General features: G+C 36.1%; 1 protein-coding gene across 1 annotated transcript in view; it reads left to right on the top strand.

The window, feature by feature from the left end:
- The first annotated feature begins 15,720 nt into the window (after window positions 1-15,720).
- The window catches only part of npffr1l3 (neuropeptide FF receptor 1 like 3), a 9,789-nt gene continuing 1,288 nt past the window's right edge, over window positions 15,721-24,221 (top strand). The window contains exons 1-4 of the mRNA XM_082158682.1: window positions 15,721-15,849; window positions 17,519-17,867; window positions 18,923-19,022; window positions 23,744-24,221. The exon at window positions 23,744-24,221 is cut by the window's right edge and continues 1,288 nt beyond it. Of these exons, the coding sequence (XP_082014808.1) occupies window positions 17,534-17,867; window positions 18,923-19,022; window positions 23,744-24,221 (912 nt within the window). The 5' untranslated portion in view covers window positions 15,721-15,849; window positions 17,519-17,533. The remainder of the gene's footprint in view (window positions 15,850-17,518; window positions 17,868-18,922; window positions 19,023-23,743) is intronic.

The raw sequence follows: 24,221 nt of genomic DNA, 5'->3' as shown, positions 1-24,221 counted from the left end.
AAACTTGTTTTGTCGCACATTTCGTGGCGCGAGATGAACGATTCGCTCATCCTTAGTGGAATGTTTTGAGCGATTCAAAAGAAAAGATTCGATTCAAAATATTCGCGTCTTTTGAAATCGCATCGGTTACAGAATCACTGAATCTCCAGATGCTGATCGGCAGAAATGAGTGAAACTCATCGATTACAGACTGAGGAGAACAAGAGAAACTCCACAGGTGAGCCAGAGTCCATATGCGTTAATATGCAAATATATTTAAATTAACGTTCTTTATATTATTTACTTTATATGATCTTTGAGCAAGTCTTCTGAAATGCCCGTTCAGAACTGTGTGCGTATTTTTGCTTAATTATTATAGCATGTTGTTTTATTACAGGAAATCGGTTGTAACTCAGCAAAACGAGAAATTATAAAGATTCTGTAATATTTCTAAAATATTGGAAGAGATTTGTCAGGGTTATTACCATTAACTAAAATAAAACCATGCATACAATTTAAATAAAGTTCACGGAATAAAATAAATGTTAACTTAAATAACATAACATTAAATTGAAAACGTAGGCTATATTAGTTTTGAGTTAATTTGCCAAGGCATCATTTCAAATCTACTAAAATGTACTACTAAAACTGGAATAAAATATAAATAAAAAACATACCATAACAAAATTACAAAAACTTACCAAATTTGGTAACAAAGTCTCATTTGTTAACATTAGCTAATGTACTAACTAACAATGAACAATAAATTTGTTACAGTATTTATTAATCTTTGTTAATGTTAAAAATCCAGCTGTTCATTGTTCGTTCATGTTAGTTCACAGTGCATTAACTAATGTTAACAGACACAACATTTGATTTTAATAATGTATTAGTAAATTTTGAAATTGATATTAACTAAGATTAATAAATGCTGTAAAAGTATTGTTCATTCTTAGTTCATGCTCATGTAATAAAACCATTGTACAGTTACCCAAAATTTTAAATGAAAACATAAAACTCATTCAAAATATTTACCCGTATTTTCCGGACTATAAGTCACTTCGGAGTATAAGTCGCATCAGTCAAAAAATGCGTCATGAAGAGGAAAAAAACATATATAAGTCGCACTGGACTATAAGTCGCATTTATTTAGAAATTAATTTCACAAAATCCAAGACCAAGAACAGACATTTAATCTGGAAAGGCAAGTTATTCAACTACACAGAACAACAGGCTGAATAGGTGTCCGGTATGTTAACGCAACACATTAACAGTTATTCAGCTACAATAGCATAAAGAACATATACCTGGGAGGCTGAATAGGCTAAATTAACATAAGCCAGCGAGTCCAACAAGCAAGTTACCAGTAAACAAGTTCACCAAGCTCCCGCGATCTCATTCCACATCATTTTCTTCATCCTTGGTGTCGCTTTTGAACAACTCCGCCAACTAGAGCGCCCTCTCGCGGCTGTAGACGGTAATGTTTTCTCTTGGTTCATCTCAGTCTAAATTAATTTTGATATATAAGTCGCACCTGAATATAAGTCGCAGGACCAGCCAAACTATGAAAAAAAGTGCGACTTATAGTCCGGAAAATACGGTATATAACTATAAGGTTACGCTTTATTTCAATAACTACATGTTACCTAACTCTCATTAGAGTATTAGTAGACAGACAGCAACATAATGTCGGCCCAGATCCGGCTCACATCTGGTACACCTGGATTCCACAAAAATTGCACCTGTCATTAGAGTTTAAAGGGGTGGTATAATTCCCTTTTCACAAGATGTAAAATAAGTCTCTGATGTCCCCAGAGTGTATGTGTGAAGGTTTAGCTTAAAATACCCCAAAATTGTCACTTTTTGAGGGTGAGCAAAAACGTGCCGTTTTTGTGTGTGTCCCTTTAAATGCAAATGAGCTGCTGCTCCCGGCACAGAGGGCGGAGTTTCAAGAGCTGGTGTGTGTGTGTGTGTGTGTGTGTGTGTGTGTGTGTGTGTGTGTGTGTGTGTGTGTGTGTGTGTGTGTTAGCAGCTCAAATTACCTCATGCAGACACAGCTGTGTCCTAAATGACGCACTTTACACTATGTACTTATTCACTATGTACTCAACCATGTAGTGTATGAACTTTATACATTTACTTTGTCTTTCAGCATCGGAGTCTGATAGCCCCTCCCCCTTCGCTACGTAATTAAAGTGGTGACAGTCGAGTGCATGAAGTGTCCAACGTTCCACACTTCTTTTTAGAGTTTTCAGTGTGAACGCACCACTCGCACTATTCATACTACAAAATGGCTAATAATAGTGCACAAGTACGCGATCTGGAACACACCTACACTGAACATTTAAAAATCTTTTTGCCTTTTATGTTCAAATCGGAGTCAGACAAAGATGGAGAGACTCAAGAAGAAGTGACAGCATGTAGAAGCAATAGGACATTTCTGAATGGTTAGTTGATGAGTTTATGTAGCTGATGTGTAATTATCTTCTAGTCATTGATTAGCATATTCTGTCATGATAATCTATAAATCGCGTTCCGGTTTATGTATTTTTAGGGTTTGTATTGTCACTAACCCGTGAAGAAGCTTGTGTAGTCTCTACCAGCCGTTTGTTGTAGTCCTTAAAAAGCTATTTCTTTAAAAGCAAAAATCTCCCTTTGCTTTGAACTTTGAGCGTCGTAACTTTGCAGATGTTGTTTATGCTCAAACAGCAACATTACATTTACATTTACATTTATTCATTTAGCTGACGCTTTTATCCAAAGCGACTTACAATTGCTATATATGTCAGAGGTCGCACGCCTCTGGAGCAACTAGGGGTTAAGTGTCTTGCTCAGGGACACATTGGTGTCTCACAGTGGATTCGAACCCGGGTCTCTCACACCAAAGGCATGTGTCTTATCCATTGCGCCACCACCCCTACACACTAACTAAAGTTAGAAAAGTCAAATCATAATCAACCACCCCTTTAAGAATTGTTTATTTTCTGTCCAGATATGTTGTCCGATGCTGCAGAAGGTCCATCCAAGTCCAGAATCTCCTCTGATGTTCTTTCACCCGCTTACAGAGCCACGAAACAGCAGGAATTAACACAACAGCAGTGGATAAATGCAGCCAAACACACAGTGAAAGCAGAGCAAGAGTGTGATGTTCAGAGAGAAGCTCCACGAGGCCAACGGCAAAACAAGAGCATCTCCGCGGCTCACCCGGCCATTTACCTGAACACACACTCACACAAACTCCTCAGGAGAGCAATACGGATCTGGAAGATGCCAGTTCCCATGTTGAACTGCACCAGGTCTTCGAAGCCTAGAAACTTTCAAGAGCAGCTGAAGCAAGTGGAGATGCTCAGGAATCATTCTGGAGACTCGGACGCTCGGACTCGCTCCGTCAGAGATCTTCAGTTGGGTTCGGGAACAGACTCGTCTCCGTTGTCCTCCACGAGCTTAGAGCCCGGCAGACGAGCGGCCCACAACACGAGACGCAGGAACAGGGAACAGTTACGCTGGCACCGGATGCTCTCCAGGAGAGGGAGACAGGGGGACGAGAAACCGCACAGACCACGGGAGGTCAGTCACATGATCCATTAGTGGATCTTTACTGTCTCCCGGAAAGTGTTTGTTCAATTCGAAATCCTTTAATTAGACCAAGATTTTTAAAGGGCCCCTAAGGGGACGTGGTAATGGGGAATTTTTTTTTTTGCTTTTGCGTTTCCCCGAAAAACTTTGCTTTTGCTCATTTGCATTCACTTGCAAATTTTGTGAATCTTCGCGTTATTTTGCAAAACATTTCTGCTCTTTTGGAACTTTAAACTTTAAAATTTCACTTTAAAAACATTTGCGTTCGCTTGCAAAACAAAACATTTGCGTTCGCTTGCAGAACTTTTGTGAAACTTAATATTTAGCAAAACATTTGCTTTTTTGTGTCCCCCAAGAAACTTTGTGTTCACTTGCAAAACTTTTGAGTTCACTCAAAAAACATTTGCATTCGTCTGCAAAACAAAACATTTGTGTTCGCTTGCAAAACAAACCATTTGCATTCACTCAAAAAACATTTGCGTTCGCTTGCAAAACAAAACATTTGCATTCCCTTGCAAAACAAAACATTTGCGTTCGCTTGCAAAACAAAACATTTGCGTTCACTCAAGAAACATTTGCGTTCGCTTGCAAAACAAAACATTTGCATTCACTCGAAAAACATTTGCGTTCGCTTGCAAAACAAACATTTGCATTCGCTTGCAAAACAAAACATTTGCATTCACTCAAAAAACATTTGCGTTCGCTTGCAAAACAAAACATTTGCATTCCCTTGCAAAACAAAACATTTGTGTTCGCTTGCAAAACAAACCATTTGCATTCACTCAAAAAACATTTGCGTTCGCTTGCAAAACAAAACATTTGCATTCACTCAAAAAACATTTGCGTTCGCTTGCAAAACAAAACATTTGCATTCCCTTGCAAAACAAAACATTTGTGTTCGCTTGCAAAACAAACCATTTGCATTCACTCAAAAAACATTTGTGTTCGCTTGCAAAACAAAACATTTGCATTCACTCAAAAAACATTTGCGTTCGCTTGCAAAACAAAACATTTGCATTCACTCAAAAAACATTTGCGTTCGCTTGCAAAACAAAACATTTGCATTCCCTTGCAAAACAAAACATTTGTGTTCGCTTGCAAAACAAACCATTTGCATTCACTCAAAAAACATTTGCGTTCGCTTGCAAAACAAAACATTTGCATTCACTCAAGAAACATTTGCGTTCGCTTGCAAAACAAAACATTTGCGTTCGTTTGCAAAACAAACCATTTGCATTCACTCAAAAAACATTTGCGTTCGCTTGCAAAACAAAACATTTGCATTCCCTTGCAAAACAAAACATTTGTGTTCGCTTGCAAAACAAACCATTTGCATTCACTCAAAAAACATTTGCGTTCGCTTGCAAAACAAAACATTTGCGTTCGTTTGCAAAACAAAACATTTGTGTTCGCTTGCAAAACAAAACATTTGCGTTCACTCAAAAAACATTTGCGTTCGCTTGCAAAACAAAACATTTGCGTTCACTTGCAAAACAAAACATTTGCATTCACTCAAGAAACATTTACGTTCACTTGCAAAACAAAACATTTGCGTTCACTTGCAAAACAAAACATTTGCGTTCACTCAAGAAACATTTACGTTCGCTTGCAAAACAAAACATTTGCATTCACTCAAGAAACATTTACGTTCACTTGCAAAACAAAACATTTGCGTTCACTTGCAAAACAAAACATTTGCGTTCACTCAAGAAACATTTACGTTCACTTGCAAAACGAAACATTTGCGTTCACTTGCAAAACAAAACATTTGCATTCACTCAAAAAACATTTACGTTCACTTGCAAAACGAAACATTTTCCTTCGCTTGCAAAACAAAACATTTTGGTTCGCTTGCAAATCTTTTGCATTTGCAAACATCTTATGCTAAAGGATCGAAAAATAATTTTTCTTCCAATATCCTTTTTTTTTTTTACCACCACCGTGTCACTTTAGGGGCTCGTGGAGTTTCTGAATATTTGTACATTAGAGTGTCGAACTTCTTTTAGAGTCACAGTTTTTTCCTCATCAGAATCTGTCTATATCAATGTTCATGGATCTGTCAGTCTGCATGATTAACCGTTTCATTTCAGGGTCAGTCGTCACCTGCAGGGTCCTGTTGGGTCAAAGGTCAGTCTTCAATATTATTTGAATGTATTTATTATTTGGGAAGTGTGCACAAACTCAAAAAGAATCAGAAAAGTTTCTAGGAGGAGGTCCTTACATACATACATACATACATACATACATACATACCAATATACACAAGAGAATAGAAATACAATTAACAAGAGTAGGATTCAAAATAATGAGTATTAAAGGAGAACTCCGGGCAATTTTTAAGTTAATCTTGATCGTTATACCTTTGTGAGTACTGTCTATAAAAAAATATAAAAAAACGGATTGGTGCTTGCAACACGGAGCTGCTACAGCTAATGCCCAGAGCTCCCACTTAGCTATAACGGCAGTTATGGGGGCATAAACGTAAAGAGTGTCTTTGTGCCTCTTAACAGACACAAAATGCAATTAAAATGTCTGTCCAACATGAACAGGGCCCTTACATGACAACAAGATGCGTTTAGCAACTTAGCCATTGTTTAAATTCACCTAAATAGTGTTTTAGACGGCTAGCTGTAGTCTCGCGCTGTAGTCTCGTGCTGAAGTCCCGTGGGAACTGAAGTCCTGTGGCAACAGAATGCGAAAATACAAGAACTTAAATTTTCATCGTCTTCCTTTCCATGACCCTGCTGTGTTGTGTCTGTGTAGTCATCCTTGTCAAAGTGTTCGCTGCAAATGCGGTAATCTTTAGCGTGTAGTACTTGTATGGGAGTTTGCACATCAAGTTGAAGTACAACTAGCCACAACTGCAGAATCTCGAGGTCATGGAAAGGAAGACGAGGAAAATTTAAGCTCTTGTATTTTCGCATTCTGTTGCCACAATTCGGAACGGCAACAAACACGAACCATTTCTTCTTTACTCGTGAGCAACTCCGATCTTCACTCTTCACACACACTACGCTCCTCCGACCTGCACACTGCTATTTACCTTTTTCCGGCTACAACTGAGTTCCCACGGGACTTCAGCGTGAGACTACAGCTAGCCGTCTAAAACACTATTTAGGTGAATTTAAACAATGGCTAAGTTGCTAAACGCATCTTGTTGTCATGTAAGGGCCCTGTTCATGTTGGACAGACATTTTAATTGCATTTTGTGTCTGTTAAGAGGCACAAAGACACTCTTTATGTTTATGCCCCCATAACTGCCGTTATAGCTGAGTGGGAGCTCTGGGCATTAGCTGTAGCAGCTCCGTGTTGCAAGCACCAATCTGGTTCGTTTTTTTTTTCTATAGACAGTACTCACAAAGGTCTAACGATCAAGATTAACTTAAACAATGCCAGGAGTTCTCCTTTAAGCATCTAGATGAAATAAACAGAAGACTTACATAAAGATGTGCACATTGTATATACAACTGTATAAATATAAATAAGAGGGCCTAAATAGCAAATATCTAACTATTTATTGTCTAACACCCAGGCCTAAACATCATATAATTGTATAATTCATCTTCAGTGTCTTCTGAGTTTCTGATATGTAGTTATCACCCTTTAGAATTTAAACATTTAATTTAGTGTTACATCCCAGACATCAACATAGTGTCGCCCACATCCGGCCCACATCCGGTACACATCCGGTACACATCCGGCCCACATCCAGTACACATCCGGCCCACATCCGGTACACATCCGGCCCACATCCAGTACACATCCGGCCCACATCCAGTACACATCCGGCCCACATCCGGTACACATCGGCCCTGATGTGGCCCGGATCTGGGCCGACACTATGTTGCTGTCTGGGTTATGAAAGACAAAATTGACTGAATATGGATTAAGATGAGCTGATTTTACTTACTTATCAGCTTTGTCACACATATGAATATCTCCACACAGGCTCCTGTGAGTATCCGGATGCTGGGAGAGATGATCCAGTGAGAATGAGCCGCCGGAAACTGGACAGCAGCCGCTCAGAAACCAGCCCGATAAACCAGAGACCCGACACACACACGAGAAAACACACACAGGTTTCTTTCTACTTACCTGATGAGTCCAAGACTTCTGGATGTTCACGGACTGAAGTCGACTGCCATGATATTAACTCTAATTTAAGCAAAGAAGCTTCTGCATCTGAACAGAAAAATGTTGACAACCAAGATTCATCTGATCTCAAACTGGCCGTTCAAACCAGTGAGAAACTGATTCCTCAATCATCCCTAAAGAAAACAGCAACCAACATGGAGGAACAAAACTGTGAAGCACCTTTAGTTCCACAGCTGAAGATCTTTAAAGACGAGTTTAATGTCCTCCACTGTGAGGACATTAAACATCAGGGCGATTCACCTCAGATCGAGATGCCTTCACACACACAGTCTCACACAGACACTCCCAGACCACCGTCCTGTGTGAAGTGGAAGAGCGTTCTGCTCCAGAGAATTTCTGTTAGCTTCGAGAGAACGGTTAGAACGGTTCTGCCGGAGACTCATACTGGCTGAGGTACTACTGATTCTTTCAAGTCTAATTGTTCTTTATTATGTTCATGTTATTGTATTTCAATTATGACTTTAAATTTGAAAATTGTGACAAAAAGTCGAGATTATGACTAAAAAGTTATAATTAAGACATAAAAAGTTGAAATTACTTAAAATGTCATGATTATGATGAGATAAATATTTGAAATTATGAAAAAAGTCAAAATTAGGACATTAAATAGTTAATTATGAGATCAAAAGTCTAAATTATGAAAAACATTGAAATGATTATGACAGTCAAAATTATGACTTAAGTTGTAATTATGACATTAAAAGTCGGAATTATGACTTAAAATGTATAATTATGACATAATAGTCAAAATTATGGCATGAAAAGTCAAAATTATGACTTAAAATGTATAATTATGACATATAAAGTCGAAATTACGACATAAAAGGCCAAATCTTTTACTTAAAATTAATAATTATTATATAAAAAGTCAAAATTGACATAAATTCTAAATAATGACTTAAAATTTATACTTATGACACAAAAATCTAAATTATGACATAAAAGGCCATAATTATGACTTAAACTTTATAACTGACATAAAAAGTTGCAATTGACTTCAAAGTTGTAATTATGACAAGCCGAAATTAAGTTAAAATTATGACTTTATAAAATAGAAAATGTATAGTTATAACATAAAAAGTCAAAATTATGACTTGAAAGTTGTAATTATGACAAGTCGAAATTGACCAAATTCAAAATAACATAAAATGTTGCAATTATGACATGAAATGTTGAAATTATGACATAAAAGTTATAATTATGACATACTAAAACTTTAATCTTTTTAAAAAGGCTTTTTATTCTCATAATTATGACTTTGTATGTCACAAGTATGATTTGTTATGCCAAAATTTGTGGATAGTGAAAAAAACATATTGTATACCAAAATGTATTTAAAATATATTTATTTCATTCTAAGTATACAAATCCATTGACATATTTACTGACATATCACTTGAGACCTACTGATATAATTATTATAAATAAACTTTATTTGGAGCACTTATTTCTTGCACAATGCACATTTCTTGATATTAAGCCTAAAATGTGTTTGAATATCACTCTTAGTAAAGATAGTATGATCTCTGTATAATATCAGACTTTAGGCCTATTTATTTAAAGTGTATCTAAAGTATTCTTGCAATAGTTCCACTTTAGCACAATCAAATATACTTAACGTTTATCTTCAGCACTGTTTCCGGATAAAGTGCATTAAATACAAAATTAGCCCTTCAAATTTAGCAGACTTTAAGTATATCAGTTTAGTATACCAAACGTTCAATTGTAATGTATTTATATTAAGTATATGCATTTGTAAATGTATTTGTAGTATACTTAGCATAAAATAAATGTATTTCACACACATTTTGGTATATTTATTTTTCACTAGGGTAAATAATGACTGCGTTTCAGCAAACATTGGTAAATGAGTGTGAGATGTTTATGTGTTTATGTCTTTATGTCTTTATTAAACAGAAGAGAAGAAGAGCGCTGGACATCAGACAGACTGTGACCCGATGTTTTACTGCCACTGATGTCTGTGAGACTGAATGTGAATATGTAATGTGATGAATGACCACATGATGGCAGAACAAACAATAAATATGAGCATCATTACATCTCTTCTGCCGGCTTACAGTAAATATCACACTTTATCTCATCAAAGTAATGATTGAATGAAAACACTTTATATATATTAAACACATGTAGGCCTGATGTGATTATTGATTAATCGGCTGATCAGGGTTATTCGATTTAATTGCAATATTTTGAGATAACTGCAATAATTAGGCACTTTAAATTTCAATCACATTTTGCCAAAGAACATATATTTAAAAAAAAACTTGTAAAGTACATGAAGTTAGAGGCGTTCCTTCATTCGAAATGAAGGATTTACTCAGCATGCATTACAGTATATTATATTATATTAATTATATTATTATGTTATATTACACAATTTTAACAGCATTAAAATGAATCATATGAGCCTAATTTATTATAATTTTTATTAGTATATTATATACGGTTCCAAGTAAAAAGAAATAACTTTAGGCTTACACTGTAAGTGACATGAACAAAACAGAATTAAATCATTAATCGCAATTATATGTATGACAATTAATCGCTGGCACAAAAGTCATGATTCTGCCGGGAAACAAAGGAGTTTCATTTATTGGGAATTATTTAAGGAATTAAAGTGTTTTAATGGATTCAAGCGAAAACTTTCCTCCAAAATTGAGGCTTTATATTAAATGTGTTTAGCGTTACTGATAATTAATGAACAGATGCATGAACTATTAGTGACTTGATTTGCAGAGAGCTGCAGATTACATGAAGATCAAGGCCGTTCATGACAATAAAGATATAGTTCTACATATAAAATAACAGTCCACTATAACAATAACGGCTCAGAGGAACAATATCTGTGGAATCACTTTCAGAATGAGTTTATTTCCAGCTGATGAACGATAAAAACTTTGACAGCCAATCAGAATCCATCCTGCTTTAACCCTCAGAAATGACTCTGAAGTTACATATTATACGATACGATATTATAGTTTGATCATGTTTTTTATTAAATATTTTGTATTGTTAGTGGATTGTATGGTACTAAATTATATACATTTATACACTTTTTAAGCATAGACCTGAAAATGGTAAATCTCGAATCTTTGACTGAAGACTGAAGTTATAGTCCAGTCATTTTATGAAAAAAGGTTGAACAAATTGCAACAGAAGCAAATTCAACTGATTTTGTATCCTCAATATGTCCTGAGTAAGGGGAAAAAAAGTCCCGAAGAATCCCATTAGGGGAAAGTTTAGAAAAAGATGTATTAATGCTCATGGGTAGCCCAAACGTGTTCATTCAGACCTTAACATTAAGTATTTTACTGTTGCTATATGTCAACAAGATTCAACAAGACATGTTCACCCGGCTATACTCAATGTTTAGATCTGTTGTGGTATTTATGCAAATTAGCACATACGTAATTTCCAATGGCAAGTGACGAGTCCTACACAGTAAAAAAAAAAATTCGGATTTTGTCACGACGTATTTCGGATTCATAACGAGGTCTTTTAGGTTTCATAACGTTAGACATTTTTTATCCGACACGTTTGTAGCTGCAGCTGTGGTAACCAGAGCAGATCTGGCAACCCGGATGCCGAAACACTACTGACTTCGTGATTGGTAGATAGGTGGAGGGTGGAGCTTCAGGCCAAAACACAACATGACAACATCAACATCAGTTGAGGGCTGCAACTTCACTTTTATAATGACAATATCCTGGCCGGACTACTGTTGTCAGTGATATAAGTATTTGAAATGAACATGATTTCTTAATGTCTAGTGACATATCAGGGCCATTTTATGATTAATTGAAATACATTTCTTACATACGGTTCCTTTTAAAAACAATAAAAAAAACTTGTAATACATTTTTTGTTTGTCTTGATGTAAGTAATCAACTCAGTAATTTTCATGGTGATATCTAAAGGTTAAACATTTTTACCCCATTGAATTCACGTAAGATAAAAGAATGAATAGGCGTATGAATAGGCTATATTTGGGTCTTTTTCTAAACTTTCCCCTAATGGGATTCTTCTGGGCTTTTTTTCCTTACTCAGGACATATTGAGGATACAAAATCAGTTGAGTCTGATTCTTTTGCAATTTGTTCAAGGTTGACCCCCATTTTGGCTTAAAATGACTGGACTATTTGGTTTCTTTTTGAAGACGATGCATGGCAGATTATTGCTGAAGTGAAAAAAGTAACAAAAAAAGTAAAAAAAAAAAAGTTATAGAAGTTTAAGTTTATTATTATGAAAAATGCACAAAAATACTATTTGTATTTTTATGCATTTTTCATGCTATAACTTAAATTTGATATATTTTCCAAAACATGTTTTACTCGGAAACGGTGAGAAAATCAAAGCCTTAAATCTAAACGAGTTGTGCTCCAGATTTGAGGTTGATATCTCAACAAATGATCTTTCGGTTCCAAACGCTTCCACTAGAGGAAACTTGTCATTTCTGACCGTGAACAGAACAAGTGTGGCTGTTTTTCAGGACCATTAAACCTGTTCCAATCATGTCTATGATTGTGTTGTGTTCACACAGCAAGTGCCAAAACCTTTACCAAGTTTCGTACCATTCAAAGAAGCAAAACATTCTAAAAAAACAAAAATAACTGAAGAGCACTAGAGGATTGAAGAGCTCATTTATAACTATCATTATAGTTATCATTCTTGCTGTGAACGTGCCAGTGAAACAGATCAGGCTTGGTTTGAAACAAATCTTCCTAGTGCATCTTCTTGCAAGGAAAGGAAGGGCTATTTTAGCTCACAGATATAGTGTCCTGTGTTTGCTCTGTTGAGTCCGCTGGGAATGTGGGCGGCTTTTCTTATGGTTGCATGAGACTTTCTGAGCCTCATTAAACTGCCAGTTTAGCCTCAGTAAACCTCCTTATGATCAATATGGTGCCGTCCTCAAACCTACTTGACTCCATACCTTCAAACGCCTCATGTTCTTCATGCAAATCATGATCATTATTTTGCAAAAGCAACAATTTAATGAAAGAAACAAAAGGAGTAAACCCGAAGAGACACAGCATGAGCAGATCTAACAATCTCTTGCTTTCGGACATTTTGCTCCTGAGAGGGACACACAGATAGTGCCACTAGTTTCAGTTTTGTTTGGTTAGTTGAGAGCAAATAGCTTATTAATGTGCATGCATATTTGTTTTCAGGCCACTGTAAGCAAGCAGCACAAGACCAATGTATTGTCTTTAGTATAGAACAAATAAGAATGGGAAATGAAATGTCTCTGCATTTATAATGTCAGGAGCTTTAAATGTTCCTGAAAGTCTCAGCAGGAGGCAGTGCTTGATTAAACCTTGACCTTCCAGATCCAAGAACAAAACGGTTAATCTGACGACTATTTCTGTATTTTACAATCAATTATGCTGGAGAACTGAACTGCAGTGAAGAGAACCGCAACAATCTGATAGACTTTACATGGGAATTGAAATTAGATTGAACAGTTTTGATCAGCTAACAGGGAACATTCTGTCAAAGTTATGAGCAAACGTTCCTCCAGGAACATTAACAGAACGTCTGTTCAACGTTATCTGCACTTTAAAAAACACTGGGCTAAAAACAACCCAATTTGGGGCTGGGTAAATATAGGACAGAACACATGTTGGGTTAATTTTACCCAATAAGGTTGTTTATTTAACCCATCATACTGGGTGGATTCATTTTTACTAGCTTCTATTCTTTTTACTTCATACTTGAATGAATGTTTACAGATTAACTTAAATCTTCTAAACTTAAAAAAAAAAAACTCTACACAACCACTGGTTTGCATGATAATTATTAAATTTTTTAATCATATTTTACAGTATAGCATATTTTATATAGTTTTTAAGCCGGGGAACTTCTAACAGACCGCCGTCCTGCGTTTCACTTGTAGCCACAATATGAGCCGACTGACTCCATAACCTGTCCATAAACAATCATTGTACAGTTCTGAGAACATATTTCAACTTTCTAACACAGAAACTACCCAAACACTGAAAAAATAACCCAAAAAATGGGGTTAATCGGGTGAAAAGACTGACTCGACACTAGTTTAGGTGACTCACATCGCTCCCCTGTATGTTGCTTTGCATAAAATTAAACTATATACAAAACAATAACGTATTTATAGATCAAATAAAATTTACACAAACCTGTATTTTACCCAAGACACGCACGGAGCTGAACTCCACAGTTCCAACCCAGGATTTGGGTAGAAAAGATTTTTTAGACTGTGGTCTTTAATAATGTTCTCAAAACGTTACCAATAAATGTTACTTGTTTCAGAACTTTCAGAGAACATTCAAAAGTAACATTTTCATAACTTAATGTCTAACTTTTGTTCATGCTGTGGATAGTTCACATTTACTCTAGATTATGTGGCCACCACACACTGCACAATATAAAAACGGGTGGAAAAATTATAATAATAAAGGGAAGAACACAACAGTAACAGATTTTGATGGATTTTTTATATCAATAATAAACTATTTTGGCAGGTCTATCAAGTTCAGTATTACATACCAAAAGCTGACATTATAAAACAACATAAAAGAGCTGAAAAATACAGGAGCCTTCAATTTTGATTTAAAACGCCCATATTTCTTGCTCTCATGCTGATATTAATAGTCCGTTAAAATTGAACTCTGTGCACAAAAGTCTTTCCTGCTGTCTTTAAATCCTTCGGGATCCGAGCAGAGCTGCATAGAAATGTCAGCAAACACAGCTGGGAAATCGAAGATAAACATTTGTGAGAGATAAGAAGAATAAAGCTATATAAAACTAGAAGCTTAAGAAGGAGAAAGGTGTTTAATATTTCATATGTTCATTAACCAAACAACATGAAGATTCAACAGCAATATCACGGGCATGCATGCACTAGATTAGGCTACTGCAGTTCGGAAAATGTTAAGCATTGTAAACTGTTGAATTTTTTAAACATATAACAGTATGATGCAGACAAATAACCAGTCAATTTAACAGTGGGAGTCTTTGGCTGTTTGAAATGATGAAAGAAAACAGTTTCTTATGTACAATTCTTTTTTATCTTTCTTTATGAGCTCTATAAATGTTGAATTTAAAACAACACCAGAAGGTTAAAGAAACACAAGCTGGCATGCATGCTCAAATATATAGGCCTATAGGCCTATATAATATATTTCAATTAGCATATTCTCCAATAAACAAACAAGACATCATGAGATGTTCTGAATCTGGTCAATTAAAAAAACGGTAATTTCACAGGTGTTGATGAAGAATCACCCACCCACATACTGTACAGGTGCTTCACAACAGATAATGACATTATGGGTCATAAACTAACCTTACAACATGCATTTTCTCATAATATAGGCCTACAACTTTCATTATGTGGTATATTTAATGTGAACACGTGTTCACATAAAAGTCAAGTGATTTATTCTTAGATTTCAGTGTTTAGTTAATGTATTAAACAGAGGAATTAGCCTCCCACACAGTATTGCAACTCTTGTGAGGAATTCTACTGTATGTCGACCTAATTATGAATATGTGTGAATCAATTAAATCTCGATACAATTAAATATACACTCTAATTATATTGGTTTTAGCATTCATGATAACCGCTTTATTTAATGTAATTATTGCGAGTCATTTCTGTGGCACTAATTATTAATCAGCGGGTCTAATCATTGTTCCACATTAATTGCAGCATCTTAAAAATGTCGTGACTTGTGAGTGGTGCGTGAAAAAGTGAATCATTTCAGGAGTCGACTCACTTGGGTGGTTCATTTAAATGATTCGATTCGTTTGGTTATCACTCAGAAGTGTCCCTTAAAAACTGATTTTTGTTTTTGTTTCAAGTTACATAATTGAGAGTTTAATTGTATTTATCTCTCTATTAATCTATCCCAAACAAGTTATGGCTTAGTTATAGTCAAGTATTTGTATATACGGTTTGTAAGTCGGTTCACACGAATCATTGCAAAGTACCGGTTCGTGAATCGGACATCAGAAGCGCGTGACACAGGTGTGAGTTCGCTGAAGCGTTATTCAGAGACACGCCATTATAATCGAGCTCTTTTTATTCTCATATCATTGAACCACTGGCTTTATTTCACCCGTTGAGCTGAAGGACGGAAAGGTAAGACCTTTGTGACTCACATTAACTGTTAAAACAAAAATGTTATGAAGTATTTAAGCTACTTTGATCAGTTCCTGCACCTGAGGTGAAGTTCTTTCAGGCAGAATCACTGCAGCTTCTTCGCGCTTTTTTGTTATCATGATAGGGATAAAACGATCTTCACTGCTGAATAATGTGGAAATTGTTTTGATATAAAGATATTGAGCATGCCCTATACATTAAAATTCTAATACGAACTAAAAGATGAGAGATTTGCGCAGTGGGGCAAGTTGTCGCATTTTTTTTCTAGTGAATAACGTTATTTCTGAGGGGATTTACATATTATGTACAGTACAATTTCTGTAGACACAAACCTCAAAATCTATTAAGCTAATCTATTTTCCAAGGTTGTTGCCCTGGAAAAAACACACACATTGACATTCGTTGAGTGATTTTGGGGCATGTTGTCACAACGGGCACAACCCATTAACGTTAACGTGATGTTTTTTTCAGCAAATCTATCAGTGAGGCAATTCATAAAACCGCAAAATTGGGAAAATGTCATATGAAAAGTATCAAACCATTGTTTTGGCCAATAACAAATTATGACATGTGACAACTTGCCCCAAAAATAAAATCAATGCAATTTTAACAAATAATATTTTGCACTGACACAAGCTGTGAATTCATTACATAATCATAGCTTGATTTTATTGTGTTTACCTTATGCCCAAATTAATTCACAAAAATCACTCTAATATAAGACAGTTTTGAATTTAGTTGTGTTGAAACCAGCGAAAGAAAAGAAGCATTTTCGTTTTAATTATACCTTATAATTATAAAGAGATATAAAGTAGAGCTGTGTGTCCTTATGGCAAGACGTTTTTACTTTTATTCATTACCAGGATATGAATTATTGATATCAACAATTCAATATTCACTAGTTAAAATGCCATTTCTTTAAATCAGAAATGTGATTTTTACTAGTAAAAATTTGATGTCAGGAATAATATTTCCACTAGTAAAAATTTTAATTCTTGATATCGACAATGACGTCAGAAATACAAATTCTTGATATCAAGAATTCAATTTCATCTTGGAAAAACTATAATTCTTGATATCAAGAATTGTATTTCCACTAATTAAATGTGACCATAGGCTTCAATTGTTGATATCAAGGATTGATTTCTTTCTAGTAAAAATTCCGATTTCACATCAGAAATACAATTCTTACTAGTAAAAACCTTTATTTTTGATTTCAATAATTATGTGTTTACTAGTTCAAATGTCTGTTCTTGATCTCATATAAGTCAAAATATGCAAAACATTAAAAGTCAAAATTATGACAAAAATCATAGAAATACTAAGTCATAGCCTAATTATGATTTTTTGATGTCATCATTTCAACTTTTTTCGTCACAATTTTGACTTAGTATGTCATAATGTTGATTTATATCAAAATTATGATTTACCACGGCATGTTTTTTTTCTTATGTGGTGGACGTATAGTTTATATTCATTGTTTTATTAAGTTATTGCTGGAAACAAGTGCTAAAAGCTGCTCAATCTATAAAGTTAACTGGGTTTCTAAGTGTTCAGTGTGTTTTCCTGCTGAATGTCATCAGTACGAAAACTGAAGGATTGTTGTTTTTTTTTTGGTTTGTTCTATTTCATGTGTGTGTTTTCCCAGGATTTCTGTGCATCCATGGAAGGATTATGGGACTCTGGCTCCATCTGCATCATCTCAGATCTCGCCTCCTGCCAGAACCAGACCAACAGCACCAACTCCAGCACAACGGAGGGCTTCATCTTGTCTCCGTATTTCCAGCATTCCCTGCCGACGGCCACGCTGTTCACGCTGGCGTATCTCTTCATCTTCCTGCTGTGCCTGATGGGAAACGGTCTGGTTTGTGCGATAGTCCTGAGGAACCGGCACATGAGAACCGTGACTAACATCTTCATCCTGAATCTGGCCGTCAGTGACCTACTGATCGGGATCTTCTGCATTCCCACGACGTTAGTGGACAACCTCATCACAGGTGAGAGATTAACGTGGAGATTGTAAAATATTAGCATAATACGTTATTAGTTCTTCTCTATATCAGTGTCTGTTCCTGAACTCCTGAAACGCCTCCATTGTAGTCTTGAGTTTCTTTCCAGGAACGAACACGTCACAATAATCGTCATTTAAATAATTAATACGCAGAATAAAGGGGCGGGGCCTGGTTGAGTTAGTTAGTAGTGTGTACTAGTTAGTTAGTAGTGTGGCGGGGCATTTCCCAAACACACTTGAAGTGCTCGACCAATCACAACACACTGCTCCAGCCGACCAATCAGAGCACAGTGTGCTTTTCAGAAGGAGGAGCTTCATAGAGACAGGAACTAAACTGACAGACTGGGAAAAGAGGAGCCGCAACAATGGAGAATATGAGGAATATAATCAACATTCAAGCAGGAAAACCTGTTCTAGTAGAGCCTGAAACAACAACAACACTTTGTAAAAGGGCAGAATATAGCCTCTTTAATCCTCTCGCACATCCCTGATATGCACCAGTATGTAGTGGGATATTTTGCTAATAAAATGATTAGCATTTTATTAGAATAGCCACAAGAATAGCATGAGAAATTTGGTCTCCTTGTATCCTCTCAGGGAGCTTTTTATTATTTTTATATATGTGCAGTAAGATGATTTTTTTTTTTTTTACGTAGTTTCTGTGCAGACAAGCAACTTTAGAAAAATGCTTACATTTTTGTATTAATGACAATTTACTTGTTTTGTAATAAACTTAGAAATTCATATCAGTAGTTTTAGCTGTGGTATTGAAATTGGAATCGAGAATTGTTAAATTTCACTGGTATCATGACCTTATTTATTACAATACAAGGATACATGGGTCCAAAACAATAACTATTTTATTAATTTATTACTTTCTTTGTGGTGGGGCCAGTGAAAACAGAATCATTGAAATCAGTGAATCGAATTGAGATTTTGTGAATTGGAATCGAATTGAATCGATACCCAGCCCTACTTCATATGTGTCTGGATTAATGTAGATGTAGTTTTTCTAGATATAAATGTTTCTGTCTTCGTCAGGTTGGCCTTTCAGCAACACGATATGCAAACTGAGTGGCCTGGTACAAGGAACGTCAGTCTGTGCTTCAGTCTTCACATTAGTTGCCATCGCTGTGGACCGGTAAGTAATCAGCAGATTGTTAAAGCTGATTGAAATATAGTCTCATGAAATGCAGTGGTGAATAGCTCAGCTCTTCTATGATGCTGTTTCTGAAGCTCATAGTGTCTGAAAACACTAGATAAGTAGAGCATGAGCGCAAAAGTATTTGCATGTATTTATTAAAGTCCCCCTGTAGTCAATAATCTTATCCCTTAAAGCTCATCTTTGATCACCAAAATTACATATTTAAAGTTTTTTTCTTCATGCCTTAAAATATCTTGAATGTAACTCGACACCCTTGCCTCATTTAGTATGCGCGGTTCTATGAATATGCAAATGAGCCCCGCCTCCACTCACTCAGCTCAGAGATCCACTGGTTGACGATCACACGTTGATCTGATTGGTTACAAGGTAGTTTGTGACCTCAGAAACACCAGCGATTTCAAAGCGTGTTTTTGAGACTGTCTTTGGTTCACTGCAGTTTTAAAGGGCGTATCGCAGGTTAGAGCCCCCAGTGAGTCAATGTATAGACAAATAATGTTAGGAACTAGATTCTCTTTAAATATATACTTATTAAACGCTATTAAGGCGTCTGGAGTTGTTTTTTTGAGAAACTTCTGCTTCCGCATCTGAAAAACGGCAAACCGGAAGTGACGTAACCGGAGGGAGTGCGGACAATTTAAGCAAGAGGAAAGCAATTGAAATTGAAAAAGAAATTGTAAAGGTTTACTCGTATGACGGACCTCAGCCATATAATTATGAGCCAGCTATGCAAGAGAGCGGGTAAAGGCCAGGGTTAGACAGAACAACAGTCAGAGGAGACTAACAGAGCTGTGGTGTGAGGAGAACAGGGCAGGGGTCTCACTGAGAGACCAGTGTTAGCTTATAGATATATACACGTTAGCTGACGATATGTAACACTATGCTCAGATCACAATATTGTACAGTCATGTATCAGGCAATAGCAAAGCTAGTATTGGACCCTTACCTGCATGTGTTGAGTGTGTCAGCCAATAGGAGACAGTTTCCAGAGGACTTATAAAGGCTCCATTTTGTTGACAATGAATAAAAAAATAATCACAATCGTCTTACTGTATAAAAACTTTATATGTAGAATCAGCCAACACACAAATTAAAAGTTTAAGTGGTTTTGTACAGGATTGAAAATGAATTAAAGAACTAGGCTATTTATGATAATAATAAGTTTCCGTTGCAGACTGATAACAAACACATAAATGCATTACATTTTTGTAACACAGGTGTACAGTAAGTGATCTGTGACGGATCCGTGACCATGACAGGCTGGAGCTTGTGCAACATCCACAAACACAATCATTTACTACGACGATGATAACTTGAAATACAATAACTACCGAAAACACACTGAATCACAAGCCTACTCTGCACTGAGCGAACGCAGAGCCGGTGTGGTGAAGAGATGAGTCCGAGCTTAGGACCCCATTAGTATGCCAGTAGTATGCCTGATCTAAATCTGTTCTTGCGATAACTTGTAGCTAACGTGAGCTGTCTAAACTGTTAATAAGAAAAATAGTAATATACACAGATAAACATTATTTTATGGTTCTTTTAATTTAAAAAAAGTGTACTTGTAACATATTGCGCAGATTATTACGATGAAAAATAATGACATAATTATAATTGCATTACGAGTTGCGGTAAGGCAGTATCAGGGCAGTATAAGCTCAGGTAAAGCTCAGCTAGCACGATCATTGGATAACGTTAGCTGTATGCTATGCTACTATCTAAGCTAACTAAAAAACACACTAATAACGAGACATTTTTTATTTCACAATCAATAGCTTCGGTTACATACTAGTATATGAAACGTATAAGTTAAAATACATTAAGGACTCGTTATAACGTGGTACAAACGTCTATAATGAAGTGATTTTGTATGATTTGTAACCAGGCACTAAAGCGATTACCCATCAAACGTGCTTTGAACCAATTGGATTGCTTGGGTCCTATGCTCGGACTCATCTCTTCAGTAGGACTCCTCTGTTCACCACACCGGCAAACGACTCTCGTGACGTCGTATGATGCGATATTGGAAAAAACTAAGTTTTTTCAACACGGTCAAAGAAACTGTCACGTTTTTTTTAAACTACATTTGTGCCCTTATGTCTTGCAAAACATTTATAAATCCTGCATTAACTTTTCATATGGTGTATTCATACAAGGTTATATATTGATTTTGAAGAAAGAAAAAAACCTGCAATATGTCCTTTAAGGAGAAAATACTCAGCAATGGTGTCGAATTTACACATGGTTTGCCTTAAAGCATATTAATAACACCACATAGACACATAAACTACATTAAAAGCTGGATCTTCACCACAGGGGGACTTTAATAAAGTGCACACGTATGAATGCTGGGATAGACACGCCATGCCATGCAAAGCTTTAACTTTTTTAACATATGTACAAATTTAGAGAATTCGTGAAGGCGTTCGATATTGTCAGATATATACATTTATTTTAAATATTTCTTAAATGCCACTAATTACTGAGTACTAAGAATAAAGGCCAGTATCACCAATACTTCTACTGATGTCTCTATTAAATGGATTTTTTCCCTCAATTTCTGGGAATGAAATTAGTAATTATGGCAATTCAACATTACGGCATTATTGAATTCCAAATGCCAACATTTGTAGCATTTCGTAGGGTTTAAAATATATAACAACGTTTAATTTAAGTGCACTTAAAACAATCTTTACATAAAGCTGTTATAATAAATGTGACATTTAGCTGTTCCTGTAATATAGCAGAGTGACTGAACCAATATCACTTTTTAGTGCTGTTCAACGTTAATCACGATTAATCGCATCCAAAATAAAAGTTTGTGTTTTCATAATATATGTGTGTGCTGTGTATAATTATTTTGTATATATAAATACACACACATGCGTGTATATATTTAAGAAAAATGTGTTATTTATATATAATATATTTATATATAATCTAAATTATATATAAATGTATATACATGCAAATATTTCTTAAGGCGAGACACGGCAGGCAAAAACATAGTTTTCTTTTTAACTGGTCAATTTTGAGATATTTGTCTTCAATAGCATGTCTTCTTTCAGACTTGTGGTGAAAAAAAGTCAGAAAAACACATTTAGGTCTTTATTTTACTACACTTTGTCTGTTTGCGTCTGTAGATTTCTCATAAATTCAACAAAAGTTGGCGTTGTAAATCCTCCCGCTGCTCCGCGATCTCTGTCTGCTCCCTGTCATCACATACACCGCTGGAAAGCTCTCTCTCTCCTGTACAATGCTGTCGGATCCAAATATGGTCATTTCCTTTTTATCAGCAACCAATCGTGAAAGTAAAAGAGCTGAATGCGCAATCTCATTGGCTGATGATAAATCTTTAAAGCCTGTTTTCTCAAAATGACTTTTCTCTCATTCTCCAAGTACGAAATCTCCACTTCAGTAGCACCGATATACACCAAACTTTCCAGTCTTGTACCTAGTTATATTATGAAAACATTTACAGAGGGATTTGTAAATATATTATTCCTAGCCTGATTTATATAACATTTTATTAAGGCTATTTTTTTAAGGCTGTTGACAGTATATTCTGATTCACAGGATAACAAAAGTAGATATCCAGAAATTCCTCAGTAATTTTTTTCCCATCTAATATGTGAACACAATGACAAATTTTTTTTTAACCTGGCTTTATCCAATACTCAGATTTATGCAAATTAGCGCATATTTAATTAGATATGGCCTAATTTGCATATTTAAAAATTAAATTAAACAAAAAACTTGTAATACATTTTTTTCTCATCTTAAAGTAGGTAATCAACTGGGAAAGTTTCATGGTGATATCTGCTAGTTAAAAATTTTACCCTATTCACCTGTAGTGTCTCGCCTTAAAGGACAAGTTCGGTATTTTACACTTAAAGCCCTGTTTACAGATCGTATCTGATGAAATAGAACGGTTAAGATTAAAATTTGGACACATGCTGCTGTCCCGAGAATTTTAGGTTTATTTCGCTTCCCCCCCTCCACCCCCACAATGGTTGTCTATATGCACTGGAAGATTCCGTCCTAAAAACACATTAAACTTTCGTTTACAAAGACGTGAAACTCACCGAGTGGTCAGGGGTGTTCACTGATATGTTCCCTCAAAAATCGCTGAAAAAGATGCATTCCAACAGGTTTTATCGTAGTTTTTGTCCAACTCCATTGACTTAATAGGACGTGCTGTGAGACCGCAGCACCTTTACGGTATTACTCCGCCGCTTCTTCTTCTGCTTCTTCTGTGTATTCAATGAAATGCCCGTGGTTTGCTTGCAATTGGCAAAGGTGCATTATCGCCACCAACTGGGCTGGAGTGTCTATTATTCAAGCTCTCAACGGAAGAATCACGGGTGTGACGCGTTTGGCAAAATAGGTCCACAAAAGCGAAATAAACCTAAAATTCTCGGGACAGGAGCATGTGTCCAAATTTTAATCTTAACCGTTCTATTTCATCAGATACGATCTGTAAACAGGGCTTTAAGTGTAAAATACCGAACTTGTCCTTTAATTATAAACATGCATGTGTGTGTATTGACACACATATATTATGTAAAAACAAACGTTCTTTTTGGATGTGATTAATCGTTTCCCAGCACATGTTAATTTAAATCATTGTGACTCTAGAAAACATTACATCTGGGTTAATGACGCGCATATGTGTTTTCTCCTCGTCTGAAACTCAGGTTTCGCTGCATCGTTTACCCGTTCAAGCCCAAACTCACGCTGTTTGTCGCGAAGGTGTCGATTGGGGCGATCTGGGTGCTAGCGGTCACCATTATGTTTCCCTCAGCGTTAATGTTGACGGTCGAGCAAGAAAAAAACCATTTCATGGTTCACAGTGACAACCTCAACCGCACGTACCCGCTGTACTCCTGCTACGAGACCTGGCCCGACCCCGAGATGAGGAAGGTGTACACGACGGTCCTGTTCGTGCACGTATACGTGATTCCGCTCGCGCTAATCATGCTAATGTACGGCCGTATCGGGGCAAAGCTGTACGGCACAACCGTCCTTTCCAGCGCTGATCCTGAAATTCCTTCACAGGCGAAATGTCCCGCGTCTCAACGCAAGATTCGAGTGATAAAGATGCTAATTGTGGTTGCCTTGCTGTTCATGCTATCATGGCTTCCGCTGTGGACGCTAATGCTACTGACTGATTAC

Source organism: Leuciscus leuciscus (assembly GCF_965113295.1).
Source record: "Leuciscus leuciscus genome assembly, chromosome: 24".
Classification (NCBI taxonomy): domain Eukaryota; kingdom Metazoa; phylum Chordata; class Actinopteri; order Cypriniformes; family Leuciscidae; genus Leuciscus; species Leuciscus leuciscus.
Note: the sequence above shows the minus strand (reverse complement) of the source record. Positions and strands in the feature narration are given on the sequence as shown.